Source organism: Pleurodeles waltl, chromosome 2_2, assembly GCF_031143425.1.
Source record: "Pleurodeles waltl isolate 20211129_DDA chromosome 2_2, aPleWal1.hap1.20221129, whole genome shotgun sequence".
NCBI classification, from domain to species: Eukaryota; Metazoa; Chordata; class Amphibia; order Caudata; family Salamandridae; genus Pleurodeles; species Pleurodeles waltl.
In genome coordinates, this window is record NC_090439.1 from 878,857,876 (window position 1) to 878,875,377 (window position 17,502).

Consider the following 17,502-nt stretch of genomic DNA (forward strand, 5'->3'; position numbering starts at 1 on the left):
CCATGCATGCCTTCTGATGGTCACAGATGTATTTATTGTTCTTGCAGCTGTGTCTGCTGCATCCATGGAGGAGCGTATCTGGTTGTTTGAAATGTTCTGTCCTTCCTCAACCACTTGCTTTGCCCTCTTTTGTAGGTCTTTGGGTAGATGTTCAATGAGATGTTGCATCTCATCCCAATGGGCTCTGTCATAGCGCGCAAGAAGTGCCTGTGAGTTAGCGATGCGCCACTGGTTTGCAGCTTGTGCTGCGACTCTCTTTCCAGCTGCATCGAACTTGCGGCTTTCCTTATCTGGGGGTGGTGCATCCCCAGATGTGTGGGAGTTGGCCCTTTTCCTAGCTGCTCCTACAACGACAGAATCTGGTGGCAGCTGTGAAGTTATGAAAATAGGGTCTGTAGGAGGCGCTTTATACTTTTTTTCCACCCTTGGTGTGATTGGCCTACTTTTGACCGGCTCCTTAAAGATGTCTTTTGCGTGCCGAAGCATACCAGGGAGCATAGGCAGGCTTTGGTAGGAGCTGTGGGTGGCGGAGAGGGTGTTGAATAGAAAGTCATCCTCGACTTGTTCTGAGTGGAGGCTTACCTTGTGGAATTGTGCTGCTCTAGCCACCACCTGAGAATATGCAGTACTGTCTTCTGGTGGTGATGGCTTTGTAGGGTATGCCTCCGGACTGTTATCTGACACAGGGGCGTCGTATAAGTCCCATGCGTCCTGATCCTGGTCACCTTGGCTCATGGTGGTGTGAGCCGGGGAATGTGATGGAGTTTGTGCTGGTGAGACGTGAATTATAGGTGGAGGAGAGGGTGGCGGAGTAACCCTTTTCACCATTTTTGTTTGTGGTGTTTGGTCAGTTTGAAATTCCAGTCTTCTCTTTCTCCTAATAGGGGGAAGGGTGCTTATCTTTCCTGTCCCCTGCTGTATAAAAATACGTTTCTGCGTATGGTCTACATCAGTGGATTGCAGGTCTTCCTCAAACCTATGCTTTCGCATTTGGGAGGTCATTGATTGCTCTTCTGTATAAGAGCCTGAAACTGGGTCGGTTGCAGGTTGTTTTGGCACCGAAACCCTGTCTGCATCTTTTTTCGGCTCCGAGGTGACTTTTTTCTTTTTCGGAGTCGAAACATCTCGACGTCTATCTTCGTCGGTGCCGCTGTCTCGGCGTCGAGCCGTGTCTACACCGCTATCTCGGTGTCGATGTATGTCTCCAGCACTTTCTCGGTCCCGAGAAGGCTGCGTGCCGGTGTCTCGACCGGAGTCGGACGGTCTCGGCACTGTTTGGCCCTTTTTCGGTGCAGACGGTCGGTAACCGAATTTATGGGTGGAGCCATGGCCTGGTGGCAGTGGCGTCCCCTGGGCCTTGACAATCTTCTTATGAGTGGTTTTCGACGTCTTACTCACGGTTCGTGGATCGTCGAATTCCTCGGAGTCCGATTTGTGTATCGAAAAGGTTTCTTCCTCTTCTTGTATCTCGAACTCTCGGTGGGCTGTCGGCGTGGACGCCATTTGAAGTCTTCTGGCTCGACGGTCTCGGAGTGTTTTTCGGGACCGGAACGCAGGACAGGCCTCGCAAGTGTCTTCACTGTGCTCAGGTGACAGGCACAGGTTACAGACCAAGTGTTGGTCTGTATAGAGGTATTTTTTGTGGCATTTGGGACAGAAACGGAACGGGGTCCGTTCCATCGGCGTTCTTCTACACGCGGTCGGGCCGAGCAGGCCCCGACGGGGGATCGAAAACTACCCCGAAGGGCTCCGGAGCTCTTCGATCTTCGATGCGGTGTTGATTCCAACTACGCCGATCCCGAACGCAACAATACCGACGAAAATCTTCAGAAATTTAGCTGTTTTTCCGTTCCGAAACTCGGAGCGACAGGAACACGTCCGAACCCGATGGCGGAAAAAAAACAATTGAAGATCGAGTCGACGCCCATGCGCAATGGAGACAAAAGGAGGAGTCACTCGGTCCCGTGACTCGAAAGACTTCTTCGAAGAAAAACAACTTGTAACACTCCGACCCAACACCAGATGGCGAGCTATGCAAAACATGCGTATCTACAGCGACAGATGCCATCGAACTTAGGTTTTTAGAGGGTATCAATGGAGTCTCATCAAGGCTTACTACTAAAGTGCTGCTACATCAGAATGTCATCGAATAAATTTAATACCGAACTTTGATAAGTCTCATTCACAATTGAAGGGGCATTTCCAAAGCAAAGCTTTCAACACAAGTGATGTGGATAAGCTGGCTTTTACAGGTACAAAGGGGGACCTTATGTATACTAACAATATCTGTGCGGGCAAAGCTCAGTGTAATAGTTGTATCTGACCTGCCTGCTTCTTAAGATGGTTGCTTTTCCTAATAAGCACCTGCTGGTACACCCTTGTTGTGAACCTCTAAAGTGGAGTAGAACGTAAGTGCCCATCTGTCAATTGTATACTTTCCACGCTTTAAACTGAACACTTTTGTTCACTAAGGAAATGTGGCTGGAAGGGAGTGAGACTGGCCTGAAAGATGCATGTTACCAGGTTTTGCTCTCTCAGCAGAGCACGGCTTAGCAGGTGTTTAGACCCTATTAGGTGCAATGGCAAGGGGCGGGGGGAGTGTGTGTGTTAGTGAGGGTGTTAATAAAAAAATTAAAAAAAATTATAATTAAAAACAAAACACAAAAAAACACTTATGGTTCCTGTCACCACCGCTTAGCTGCTTTTCTGGTGTCCCAGCAGTCCCTTGGACACCAGCACAGGCTCCCCCATGCAATCGTGGCACTGCTCTCATGCTGAACCTAGCATGATAGCAATGCCAGGATTGGTCTGAGTGGTTTGGTCTGCCGCTCAGACATTGCATGGGAGTCTGTGCAGATTCTCTACACAGCCGGGTTGGAGAAACCTAAGTGCACACATGTGTTTGGCCAGCCTAAGACAGACGGCCAAACACACATGTGGACTTAAGTGCACTCCATTTCCCCCCCTGCACATGCTGCTGGCTGACCCAACAGCTGAAAAATAAAACAGTGGTAAACTATCATTTTATTTTTTCAGCTGCTGGCTTAGCCAGGGAGTGATTCTCATTCGCCACTGTGAAGAAGCTGCCCCTGCCTAGCTGGTTGAAGAACACAGAACTGTCAGAGAGAAAACATATTGTTTTAATGTAAGAAGGAGTCCATGGTCTAAATGTACCCTTCACCAATTTGCTCGTATGTAACATTCTACATGTATATGTTACTTCGTTAATGCTACAGGCGAAATGGTTGTGTATGATCTTAACATTGTGGGTAATATCAGGGACACCAAGTAATATTGTAATAACAAGACATCCTTCTTTAAGGTCAGCATTCAAATCAACAACATATAAGACAAATAATGAAGGCACAGGGTTTTCTTCACCTACTTCTATCCTAACCCAGTTCTCTATATAAAGCTTGCTAATAATTGTAATCAATACGTTTGGGAATTTAGCTGTATTAGTTTTTCTTTTTTATAATGTGGGTCTGTTCAGTATCACTGCCTTGAGGTAACTAAAACTGCACAGTACAGTGGCCTGGTCCTCCCACAATCTTTCTTGTAATGATGTTTAAAGGAGCAGTCCAGTTTAGAGAGAAAAACAGTTGTCTTTACCAGTCACGCAACGCTAACAATAACAATCTATAGGCAAGCCAGAATGTTTGCTGATCTTTTCCACAGATCTGGATATAGGCCTTACTGCAGTGATACACACACTGGAAGCAAAGTGATGCCCCACCGTTTTCAAGGCAGTTCCTACTCCCAACTTGTTTTCAACAGTGGCTGGAAGATTTGGTCGATCAAATATGTTTCATATCTTCTCTTATTGATATTTTAACAGATTAGTTACCTCAGTGTATTATCTAATGGTCTGGTTTACATTTGTAGTATAAATTGAGGTGGCTAAATACTTTCCTCGATTGTCTTCCATTAATTTGTTTAGAAAGGTATGCCTTTTTCTCGCCTTGTATCAAAATTCCTTTACCCATCTGCTTTGAATAATTTCAAGTATTTTCATCCATCAGGAAGTAGTATAGTTCTTTATTGATTACTTTTTTTATACATTCATTTTGACAGGTTCACTGCAGTCTTATTTTTTAGATTGTAAAAGTTATTTTTCAATCCCCTGTAAGTTATTTGTAATATATACAAGTAACAAGCTGCAACCCTCTGAAAAGCCCCACTTAGGACATAAGCAGTCTTGTGTTGCCTGTGTTATGGTTAAGAGGCCATGGCTTAGCAGTTCATGCTGGGCTCTTCCTAGTGAAGCAGGACCAAGGATAATTTGCATAGACCTGGTTTAATCTGCAGCGGGATAGTGGGCAAAAAGAAACTAAGGACTGGGATGCAACCACAGTAATTATCAATGACTGAGATTAATTCAAGCATTTTATTCGTTATTTGTTTAATTTAATGTGATACCCTAAGTGCGAGAGGTATGCACAGAAATGGGTTCCATGCTCACTGTGTCACCGGAACCAAGTTGTACCTTACTAAGGAGCCTAGACTAGTGTGAAACTGGTCTGGGGTTGTTGTGTTCTGGTTCAGAGAGGACCTGGCATAGCAGTCTGGACTGGACGGGGTGTGATCTGAGGTGGCATGATGGGCAGAAAAGTGATACTCAGATGCAGCAAGAGTAATTATCAGTGTTAATTCAAGCATTGCATCCATCACGGTTTTGTTTACTTTAGTAATCTATGGTTCAGAAACGTCATAAAACAATGCTTATTTAGGATGAATCCATATTTCCGGCCTTACTGATGATTCATTCTGAAATATTTTTCAAGCATATATACACAACGTTTCCTACTTTTGGATCTTTCTTGAAATGCAAGTAAAGACTGCTGAATTGGATAATAAACACTTTGCTACATTTTTACTGAATGTCAATGTGAAGGAACTGATGTATGAAATGTGTAAATTCTGGAATGTTTTTAACTGTTGATTATGTGATACCTGAATTAATGTACGTAATTGTGTAATATTTATCATTACAAATGAGTATCTTCATAGGGATCAATAAACCCTGAATTATATTATTAATGGAATACAAAAAAATAACTTGGTGTGAAGGGCATTGTCCAGCTGCTTTTCAAATATAGCCAAATAAGATGTCCAGGATTTCTTCTGAACCTCTGCTCTAAAGCCTTGAGTCAAGCTTGCTTCCTCATTCTTTTTTGCCACTAAGGGAATAACAATAAGTGAGAAGAGAGTAAAACATTAGCCGTCTCAAGGGTGGGAGCAATGTGAAGGAACAGAGGTGAGGATGCACAGGTAGGTGAAGGAGGCAAACGGACATCTTGAAGTAACCTAAGCAGTACACAGTTTGGCAGGGTTGAAGGTCAAGTATGCTGATAGGAAGTTGCAATGAATTGAGAACGTTTGTATCTCCTTGTCAGTTGTGGTCCAGGACAAGACGCAATCTCGCTGCTACAATGAACTTACATCATTGTGTGGGGTTATGTAAGGTGCATCTTGTATTTATACATTAAAGCCTTTCAGTCACCTTTAATGGTCAACCTTCTTGCTTCCTTTCACATTGTTGCATCAGCAGTCATCTTAGGACAAATTGTTAACTATATGGGAAATCCTAAAATACCTGCCGAGCCAGTGAGCTGTCAATCTGTAGTATGGAGGGTTAGGGATGAAAGGGAATTGAAGGTGCAAGTGCAAAGTGACTTGGTTTGCCTCTCTAAATTTTATTTACACATGGGTAGAATAACCATTTCCATGCTCCTATAAACATGATAAATTGCGGGGGCGTTTTTATTGTTCCACTTGTCCTTTCAAAACCTGCATTAAGCATATTACCATCAAGGAAGTTACAACACAGTTATCCCTTCTGTAATCAGAAAGTTCCACTATGATGCAAAAAATATACTATTCAGATTGTCATAAAAGTAAGGAACGCTTATGCCGGAATAAACAAAAGAAGTTGAATACAATGAAAAAGTGTAAACTACATTTAATTTACTGAAATAGTATGTAATTTACCTTGCGTCCCACATAGACAGGAATTCCAATAATCATGGCAGGGATAGCAATTCCAGCAATTAAGGCAATGCCCACAGGGGCACCCACAAGAGTTCCCAGTTGCCATAAAATTTTCTTTTTTCTGCTCCATGGTTTTTTCCCCCAAAATGTACATCCTGAAGGGCTGAAAAAAGAATTTTTTTTTTTTTTTTTTAAATCATGAAAAGTATGATTAACAACCTAGACACAAATCTTGGAGTTCTTCAAATATGTTTCTATTTCGAAATCTCAATTCTTCATTAAAAATTAAGTTAAGGAACAGTTTACATTTCTGTTTCACCACAAGTATGCAAAGCGTGCCACAACAATTGAAGTGTAAAATGTTTGGCACATGTACCCTAATCAAACGTTTACTACTGCGAGCATTGCTGGAGTAGATGTCTCATGCCCACCTACATTACAGAACGTAGGTACAGCAAAACTACTTACAAAGCCTGATGTGATGGAAATATACTCTACACCACTTGTGCACATGCAAGTCTAGTTCAGATTCACTGCAAACTATGATTTCTACTCAGTCAAAAAATACATAATTTCTAAATGTGAATATTTAGCTACATCCTTATAATGGTCAGCTTTGCCCAAAATTGCAACTGTATACTTTTCACTCTCAATTCCAAGAACAAAAGACCTCATGAATTATTTTGAGCTCATTATAAATACATCTGTACCGTGTGCTGCAAACTCTAAGGCAGATAGAATAACTATATATTGAAACGTTCAACATAATTAGACCTCACTGTGGTGATAAACCTTGATCATTTTGATTTGATTTTTCCTCAAGTTCCTGCTACTGAGCATACTACAAGGGGACTGCAGCTGATAAACGTCCTCAGAGAATAATGTATAAAAACAGACTGCATACTAATCCACGACAGCCCCCTTTATATTGAAATTACATGGAGCAGCGAGTAAGGGGAAAAAATTGCAACCTAATTTATGAAAAGTGAAACAGATGCATCAATGTGCTGAAATCCAATGTTAATTAACATTATGTGAATGAACTCAGAGCAGGCACGTTGATTAAGATGCTTTCTACTAGATTACAAGCATATTCAGGAAATATTTCAAAAGAGACAGTAAAGATTTTAAGAACCATTCTTAAGAGTAGAAAGATGCCACAGAACAGGATAATCTCAAACACAACAGTAAACAGATTCATAGATACGGAGTAGAAGGAGCAAAGGTGGTTTGGTACTATGATTCAAACAGCACTCGACACAGTAATGGCAACTGCAGACAATTCAAAGGCAAGGTGGCCCCACATTTAGAAAGCAATCCGTTCATCTGGAGATTGAATAAAGTGATCAATCACATGGTTAATTCACTGGAATGATACATGGAGAAGCTAGGCAGTCGGCAACTGAATCGTGTACTTGGAAAAACAGAGCATTGACTAACATTCAAATGTCCTAATATTTTTGGTAGTTCTAGTACTAAATAGGAAGATACACTGAAAAGAAAAAAATGGTTTGCATAGGAACTATTGAAAGTACTAAGGATCTATGTGATCTTAGAAGCGCCTAAGTCCTACAACAGAGTACAAGGTTTAAATATTGATTGAACCTCGACTGAACTGATACTACATGCCTATCTTGTAACCACCAGAAACGTCATTTTCACAACCAATATTTAATGCCACATTTGTGCCTATGTTGAAACTGACGGTCCTTAAGGTTTGTCGATACAATGGGGCTGCTTCATTCAGTGGGGAAACAGTTTTTAAACTTCCAATAATTACACAGCAAAGGCAACCTGAACCATGATAATATGCCTGGAATTTTTACTTTACTATAGGTTGTAAAAAAATGTTCACTGGTATAAAACGACAGAAAAACATTCAATTTATTAAAAATAACAAGTACCTAATTTGAAGTTGTTTTCTTTTCCTCGACCGTGCTCTGCCAACAGGAATTTATTTCCTGACACATTCCAAAACCACAGCGTCGGAGGCCTTGTTTCAGTATGTAGCGCATTGTTTATTTGTTGTGCAATCAAATGAGAATTAATTTGCAACAGTCTCATTACTATCAGCGCACAACGCTGAAATTGTTGCTACCAAGTGATTAGCAACTAAAAGGAAAGTAGATAAAGATAAGGTAGACTATTAATAAGTGATTGCTTTTCTTTTAAAAGATAATTATTCTCCTGAGAATTAAAGGGAAGGGACATCCCCTTCAGGCTTTCCTGTTCTCCAGGGCGGTGACTTCAAAAGGACGTGCCCCTCGCGGGACGCGCTTGCTGACATTGTTGCCGGGGGAAAGGATCTTCCCTTCCGGCTTCCCAGTTCTTCACGGCGGCGGCTTCAAAAGGACGCACCCCTCGCGGGACGCGCTTGCTGACATTGTTGCCGGGGGAATGGATCTCCCCTTCCGGCTTCCCTGTTCTCCACGGCGGCGGCTTCAAAAGGACGCACCCCGATCGGGACGCGCCCAGGCGAAGACCGGGCCAAGTCTGGCCCGTCATCGCCCGATTGAGGCAGGGCCGCGCGCCTAGTCTCTTTGCAGCAGACCCAACAACAAGTAAGATTAGTACTTTATTATATATTGGGTTGCCATTTTTTTAACTATTGAAACATGGGGAAAAGGAAGGCTGTTGATTTGCCGGCACCATTGAACGACACTGAAAAACAGAAAAAGCGTCCCAGGAAACCAGCTAATAAGGCCGTAGGATGTGGCCCTAAATCACTCGAGGAGCTTGATCTCCTATTTGAGGAGATGGAGGCTATTTTGAACAGTGAAATGAATATTAATGGAGCCCTGCCCCCCAAGAAGGCTTTGCTTCAACCTAAAAGGATCCAAGAGTTTTTTAAAAAGAAGAAAAGGGCCAAACCTCTGACACTGTTAATCAGACTGATGACGCAGGGAACTTGCCTAATACTAATGATACTACTCTTTCCTTCCCACAGGGAACTGTGGGCAGTGCCACTAACCCCTCACTTAGTCGGAGGATATCTCAAGTAGAGGAAGTAGAAAGTATACCCCTTCCACTTAGTCCTGAGATAAGGCTGGTTCCCAATCTACCATGTAGAAACCGATTTGGGCCTTTGGCTGAGGAGGGTGATTTGACTAGGGACCATGAAAATCCTATGGTTGTGTTGGATACTGAGGATGTTACTTCCCCGCCAATTCCTACTACTACCCTCTCTGAGCCACCTGTTAGCGAAGTTAATTTGTCTCTTATTCTGCAAAGAGTTGACGAAGTTAGGAACCTGGTATTGCAGCTAGCTAAATTTCTCCAGGGGAAAATGGTATACCCATCGAGATGCAAATGCCAAATGGTAGAGGTGGCTGGAAAAGGAGGAACCTTGGTGGTTGGACCAATTACACCCACCTCAACTGTACATGGGGGATCAGCCAACCAATCCCAAAGCAAAGGGATATATATGGGTGATACAGAGGCCAATCACTCCCCCCTTGTGGATAAATTCGTGAATGAGCGGTCGGGTACCGTTAACATTTCAGTGGAAGGGGTCCCTACGGTGAATTGCGCCGGCAATATTAGTAGTCCTCCCGTCCCTCTGAGTAGCCAGGCCCCTAGGAGGTGTAATGTTATCACTAACACATTAGGTAAGGGGAATCGTACCTCCTTTAATGTTAGTAGGCCGGCTGCACCCCCCCCTTCTTGTGATCAAGTCTGTGCTACCTCCTTTCTTAGAGATTATAGTGACCCAGCTATCTCAACAAAAAGCTTAGGTACCAAGAGCGGGAATAATACCCCTTTTTTGACTAATGTCCCGAAGTTGTTGTCAGGGTCTGCCGAGGATCATGATTCCCGGATCAACTAGGTTACTCACTAGTTACGCTTCTGATGGAATTGTCTTTCGGTTATACGTTTGGACATCTCTAAAGCCAAGAGATGGAGCCCCTTGGGGTTAAATTACAACGTAATTTCAATTGAGTTTTTCAACAAGACCTTGGTGGACCAACTCATTGCCTTTGATGCACGTACGTACCAGCACAGGGGGCAAAAAAGGGGAGGTATTACCTTACTGCCAGAATTAGGTGATACAAGTCTGGCCCCTGCGCATGGTCAGTTGGCTCACAATAATAGGAGGGATCCCCCGAAACTTGCTGAATCTATGCAGTCCAATTTTGTATGACTGTCTTCAGTCCAGGAAGCACTTCCCAGGGATAGACCAGAGGAGCCACAAACGAATAGCCTTGATGAACCCATTACGAATGAGTTGATACCAGAGGATGTTTGTTCCCAACCTTATGGTACTGAGTTAGATAACACTGGTCTCTCAATAATGACTTGGAATCTAGCTGGACTCGCCAGGAAATTGGATGATACAGATTGGCTTACGTATTTAAAGACTCAAGACGTGTGTCTTTTCCAAGAAACCTGGGTTGAGGATAGAATCGATATAGATGGGTTTCTTTCTTTTGATATCCCTACCCAGTCATCAGAAAAAGCGTCAGGTCGCGCAAAAGGGGGGCTTTTAATTCTTTTAAACACAAAACTGCAATGTGATTATAAGATTTTAAAATTTGATTGCGTTGATTTGATGGGTTTGCAAATTTCCTTCCAACAGAATTTTAATGTAATTTTTATTAATGTTTATGCGCGATCCGTTCCTCGAGGATCAAAGTCTCAGTCCTTAACCTCGCTTTCTGATTTTTTAGATACCCTACAAACTAAATGTTATTTAATTGTAGCAGGGGATATAAATTGTACCTTCGAACCTTCTGCGCTGCTTAGTGGCCTAACAGTGGAGGAGGACGAACTACGGGGAAATGCACAATTGGATGGCAATCCTCCGTGCCCACATTCCCGAGTGGCTGTTCAGTTGGCCTCCCTATGTTTAAAGTATGGCCTTAGGGCCTGTAATGGTCGCACACCCTCTGATTTAAACCTTGCACCCACATTTAAACGAGGTCTAATGGCAAGTGTTATTGATGATTTTTTAGTGGATGTGCGACTATGGCCCTTGTTGAGAGACATCAGGGTGGACTTGAGATGCGAGAGTGACCACTACCCACTGCTACTCTCTCTTTCTGGGAACGCATTTGGAAGAACCTCAAACACACAATTTACAATGGTTCCCTCTCCTACTCTAAATAATTCATACACGAAGGTTGGGTGGCCAAAGGTGATGTCGAACCCTTATCTGTTACGTGAGATTTATCAAACGTTTATAGATAAAGTGAAAATTTATGAAGATCTTGATTCAACGGATATTCCTCTTCTTTGCATACATGAAACCATGACTGTAAAATTGCAAAGTATTTTTTATTAAAAAAACTGGGGCAAGATCGCAAAGCGGGGCTCCTACAAACAACAAATGGTTTGACGAATCATGTTCCAGGGCCAAGCCTGGGTTAAAAAAAAGCTATTATGAATAGGCCCCTGGGGGAAATCCAACAAGCTAGACGTACCTACAAGGAGATTACCTTATGAGCAAAGAAATCTTGGGAAGATTCTATTTGGCAGGAGTTGCTGGATGCCACGAAATCCAACAACAATTCATTGTTTTGGGAATTGTTGACCAAACGAGAGAAAGGGGGCAGATTCAGCTAAAGGAACCATATTCAACCCGAATCTTGGGTGGAACACTTCTCTTGCCTCTATGATAAAATTGATACTCCTGCAGCCCCTGACACTTATGATGTGTGACGTGATTCCCTCTCCTTGTTAGATGCGAACTTTGCCAACGCCCCCATAGATGGGAGCCTACATGACACTGAGGACCATATCTGTTTTTCTTTAAAAGAAACTGCTGTTGCAATTCACTCCCTAAAACCTGGCAAAGCTCCAGGACCATATAAAATCCTAGTTGATCTCTATAGATCAGAGCCAGCTATATGAACCTGGTACATCAATTTACTCTCAAACAAAATTATCGAAGGAAGACAGATTCCCATTACATGGAAGGGTGCTGAAATTATTCCTATCTAGAAAAAGGGCAATGTAAATCTCCCAACAAACTATCGACCGGTTAGTCTCATAGATAATCTGCAAAAAATCTTTGCTAAACAACTCTTAGGTAGATTATCGAGTTGGGTCATGGAACATCAGATTCTCTCTCCCCTTCCGACCTAGAATTAGCACGGTGGACCAAGTCTTCAGGCTGGCCGTGCTATACTGGAAATATGTAGTTTTGGCAAAGCAACCCCTATATGTGGTCTTTGTTGACTTGCGATCTGCATTCGATTTGGTCCCAAGAGAGAAGTTGTGGGAAGTGCTATATAGAATAGGGACTCCAGCTAGCATAATCTAATTACTGAAACTAATGCACGAAGATACATATGCGCAAGTGAGATGGGGCAACAAAGGCGAGTTGACTGATAAATTCCCCATAAAAAGGGGCGTCCGCCAGGGTTGCGTGTTAGCTCCGCTCCTGTTTTCCCTTTTTATTAATGAGGTGGTACAGGTACTAATGGCATGTCAGAATGATGCCCCCTCTCTAGATGCCCAGAAAATCCCTATCCTCCTCTTTGTAGATGACTCACTACTCATCTCAAAGACTCCTATGGGTCTGCAAACTCTTGTTGATAGATTTAATCTATTCTGTAGGAACTATGGTCTAGAATTGAATTTCAAGAAAACGAAATTAATGGTATTTTGCTCTGGCCCACGGAAGAAATGCACTATTAGCTTAGACAGCAATCTTCTGGATAAGGTTAATTCCATCGATTATTTGGGTGCGAGGTTCACAGATACATTACATTGGGAAGAACAGGTTACCAAAAGTGCTGGGCTCCTGCAACAGAATGCAGCATCTATACTGCACTTTTATAGGAGTACGACGGCCAAAACTGTATCTCCAGCAACCAAGATCTATGTGGCCAAGGCACAGGGAGCTGCTGTCTATGGTGCGGAGATATGGGTTTTTTTCAACAGTAACAGGATAACCACTGGTGAGAACAATTTTGCGAAGGCTCTATGCGCGCTCCCTCCTAGCACCCCATTGTTTTTAGATCTGGGATTAAAACGGATAGCAGATTTAATTATTTTAAGACCCTTGTTATACTGGGTAAGGCTATGGATTGTTCCTGAATTGGTTGTATATAAGAACTCACTTCTAGAACTGTTAAAATCCCCCAATTCTACTTCTATTCCATGGGTTAAGCATGTATCTAGCTGGTTCTGTACCTTGGTCTTAGGAGACTTCTGGGAGAATCCACATAACCTTGAGAAATCTCATGCAAAAGTATTTACAGTGTGTCTATTGGGCCTATGTACGAAATGACTATATTAGCCGTAAATCACATGGCCGTTTAACTAATCTTTTTATTGACTTCATATGGTATCCACAATTTGAATCATATTTAGATGTAATACCTGATTTACTAGGCAAAGGACTATATGCCAGATTTTGTTTTTGTAACATTGCCACTGAAGACCCTGACGAGCAGATGGGGACCAAATGCCACATCCGATATTTGTCCTGTGCGTGGTAATACTCCAGAAACAGTTGAAAATGTTATGTTTTTTTGCCCTGCATATTCATCCCCTAGGTCTAAATGGATCCGTAAAATTTGCCGGGAAATGAAGATAAGGAAATGTGTCTTAGCCTTGAGGCTTTTAAAAAGCCATTGCTCCAATGTTTTAATTTATGCTGTTAGCAAGTTTTTAGTGGCAGCATGGCGCATACGTAATTCTTATGTAAACAATGATTTTTAATGGGTTTTATAGACTGGGTGATTGTGGTATTACTATTGTTAGATACTGGTTTTAGGACGGAATTGTACTAACTTATTTTATGATGATATTTATTGTTGTATCGCTTTGATGGTCTTTTGATCGAATAAAGCTTGTGTTGACTGACTGAAAGGGAAGGGATAGTATTATTTTGTAATCAAATGGTCTTCGATTCCTGTCAGTAAGGTGTTCTAGAATGTAGTCTTATGACTTCTTTTAAGAGGGTCATGCAATATCAAGTGCAATCTTCTGTGTTGTAACCTTGACATTTGCAAGAGTTCTGGATATTAAACCTGAATCGTCCAGCAAATGTAAGCTGTCATTTGTAAACATTCCTTTTTTTTTTTTTTTTTTTTTTACACAGATACTCAAAAGAGAAGTGCACAGAAAAGGAACCGCCCAGCAATCACTTTTCATCCTAGCTGCAAACAATCCTTTAGCACGTGTTAATTTTGTCATCGCAAGAACATCACTTTATGACAGAGCCCAGTTAATCGTAGCAACAGCTGGTCAAAAATGGACTCCAGTCTCTGGATGTAATCAATGGAATTAAGATTTTGTGCACTGGTGGTAGGCTGTGTAACTTTTCTTAATTGTTAATTGTATTGATTTTTGGAAGGCATGTAATGGGTGCTTTGGAAAGTAAGTAAATAGGCAACTTATAGATTGTATGTTGACAAAGGCACATCCTGGTAAACATCCATTTTTATGCAGCTCACCGAAATCAATATTACTAACATTAATCTGTAGAAAATATAAAAAGTTCCCTTTATTTTTAGTCCATTAGATAGTAAAAAGAGGGCGGCGGCACAGTCAAGCAAAACACATCAACAGTTCACCTGCCTCAATTTACTTTCTCAAGTCAGCTCTGGCACGGGCTTCCTCCACCATGATAAAATGATGGCGAAGGAGTGATATGATAGCTCACAAACGCCTGGCTGCCCTGTGCACTTTTACATACAGGATAGTTGTTAACAGATAGGTGGTCTCAATTACAGACCTTTCTCATTCCCTTGGGCTAGGCTGGAGATATTCGGGATACATCTACATCAGTCTGCCTTTCACTAAGGCAAGAGGTGTTGGGGCGAGGGGGTGGTAGGTATTGCTCAGTTTTCTACCTTTGTCACCCTTGACTGCAGCAGAGGGATTGTCTTCTAATTCAACCAATCATATTTTGCTACAACGCAGTCAATAGTACAAGCCCCCATCCAACCCATCATAATCTCAAAGATGCTGGCAAAAATACCAGAGGATAATTTTAAAACCTCGATACCCACGCACCACATACATGGAAAATGCTGCACAACAGTCAACACCACTGCAGTGGTCATTTCCCACATATCCATTTGAGGCAGAGATATGAAAAGGGGCAAGACCCCAATAGGGTCAGGCTCTTGAAGAAAATTACTTCTTATAAAAGGACACCCACCACGTAACACCAGTAGGGGGCCCAATAGGAGATTTTCCCCAGGAGTGGAGGGACATCACCTCTGACAGATATTGTACATCATCTCGCATAGTTACTTCACTGATCGGTTAAAATCTCCTCCAATCTTGAAACCAAAAACAGAGCACATACTAAGGAGGAGCTACAGCGTCTAAAGGATGAGGTGGAGGAGATACTGCAAAAACAAGTAATAAAAGAGGTACTGAAGGCAGAGAACAGCCAGATAATCTATTCCTAAACAAATTTGTAAAAACTCAAAACCTCACGATGACAACGCTTCAAGAGGTCACACCGCTTTAAGAGGTCACACCGCAGCTACAGGAAAAAGGTTGTCTTTGAGATCCATTGTTGCCAAATTGTATATTTCCGTGAGTATGAACAAGCACCACAAAAAACATGATTTGCTTTCTGGTGCACCAGATACACTATCAATTCAAGGTACTCCCCTTTTGCTATGAAGTCAGCACCAGCAGCATACGTACGACAGCTCGTTCACTCATTGCCAAAGGAGCATAAAGACAGTCATGCACATACTCCACAAACTGAGCCTCTCAATAAATGTGAAAAAATCCTCTCCAATACCAATATTCCAATAAGAGAGAAAATATCTTTTTAGGATCAACAGTCAATTCATGGGAGGCCAAAGCTTTTGCCACAGCTAAGAATATCCAGGCATTGACAGAGCAAGCTTGCCTTTACCAGAATGGACAATCTCCGACAGTGAGCACAGTGGGAAAACTGATGGATGTAAGGGCCTCTCATTTCGTTGATCCCACTTCCAGGTTACGCATGAGACAACCCAAAAAAGGATGAAGGATCAAGAGTCAGAAGCCGTAGGGAGTTGAGACGACTTAGTGCTTGTTACACAGAAAGTACAAAAGGAAATTGTATGGTGAAACTTCAGCTATGTAACAGTAGGTAGACACTCTGTAAAACCAACTCCATCAGTGACCATCACCATGACAGCATCCCACAAAGGACTGGGAGCACGCGTGGTGACCCTCAACCTCAGAGGTTTGTGGAACACAAGGGGGGCCGCCCAATACATAAAAGTGTTATAACTAAATATTGTTTTCCTAGCTTTAAAAGGCCTTCCAAATACAAGTAAGGGGAAGGACTCTACCAATCCAAACGTACAACGCAACTGCAATGTTTTACCTCAACAAACAAGGACGGACAAAGTCATAAGCACTGTCAAAACTAGCCCAAGACATCTGCAGCTAATTGAAAGAGATTTGGAAATGGGCCATCGAAAGACAATCTTTATAGCAATACACCTACTAGGCATACAAGATTTAAAAGCAAACACTCTCCACAGACAGACAACTGTTTCTCACGAATGGGGTATTAAACAAATGCTAGAAAATGTTTTCTAACAATGGGGTACACCAAAGGTGGACCTATTTCCAACACCAGAAAAGTTGAAATGCCAGGCAACCACACCAACTGTCCCTGTGGAATGCTCTATCAATGGACTGGTCGGGGAATGTTATATATGCACTTCCCCCAAAACACTAATCTTCATAGCCCTGCGATGGGCAAGACAAACAGTTTTTAAAACAAATGAAAAATGTCACTGTGGGAAATAATAATATTCCTAGCAGCGACAGACCTACTTTGAATACAAAAGGGCAGGGTCTATTAACTGGCGGCAACCAACCTCAGCCTAGCAGTTTGGCTTCTGAAGACTTAGTATTTGGACAGCTGGAACTACAAAACAGAGCCAATGATGTTCTCGGAGAAGCTAGAAGATCAAGCACAAGGGAACATGATCCATCTGAATGGAAGAGAGATATCCTATGGTGCAACAAAGTGGATATTTTTGACAACAGAACACAAGACACAACAGTCATTAGATTCGCAATATGCTATTAGATGAGAAGCTAAATGTGCTAAATATCCACCTGTAAGGTATAGCAGCATTCACAAGGGGACACATTGGTTGGCGTTTTTTCAGTCTTCTAGTCATCAAAAGATTCCTAGAAGGAGTAAGATTAGCTCTATCCAGATCTGCACCAACCCCCATGTGGAACCATAATCTGGTGCTCACACAGCTAATGAAGAAACTCTTTAAACTGCTGCATAAAGCATAACAAAAGTTCCTTATGCTAACAACATCATTCCTAAAAGCATTTACATCATTTTTCAGGGTAAGCTTGCAGTAAGTGCTAACCACTCAGGAACCCTACATTTAGGACATGCAAACTATCCCGCAGTTCCTGCCATAGGTCTAATAATATTTCTATGAAAATCAGGGTATCAAACTATCGAGTTTTCCGACAACCAAAGGCACATGTAAAAGGGGCCTGCCATACTCTGAACATCCGTAGGCCAATCATGTATTATTGAGAAACAAATAAATCAGAAGGCAAACTAGT

At 42.2% G+C, this 17,502-nt stretch overlaps 1 protein-coding gene across 2 annotated transcripts in view; it reads right to left on the minus strand.

Moving 5' to 3' along the window:
- The window catches only part of RNF19A (ring finger protein 19A, RBR E3 ubiquitin protein ligase), a 482,643-nt gene that overhangs the window by 229,830 nt on the left and 235,311 nt on the right, over nucleotides 1-17,502 (minus strand). For both annotated transcript variants that reach the window (XM_069220555.1, XM_069220556.1), the window contains one exon: nucleotides 5,992-6,154. In XM_069220555.1, coding sequence (XP_069076656.1) covers nucleotides 5,992-6,154 — 163 coding nt within the window. The remainder of the gene's footprint in view (nucleotides 1-5,991; nucleotides 6,155-17,502) is intronic.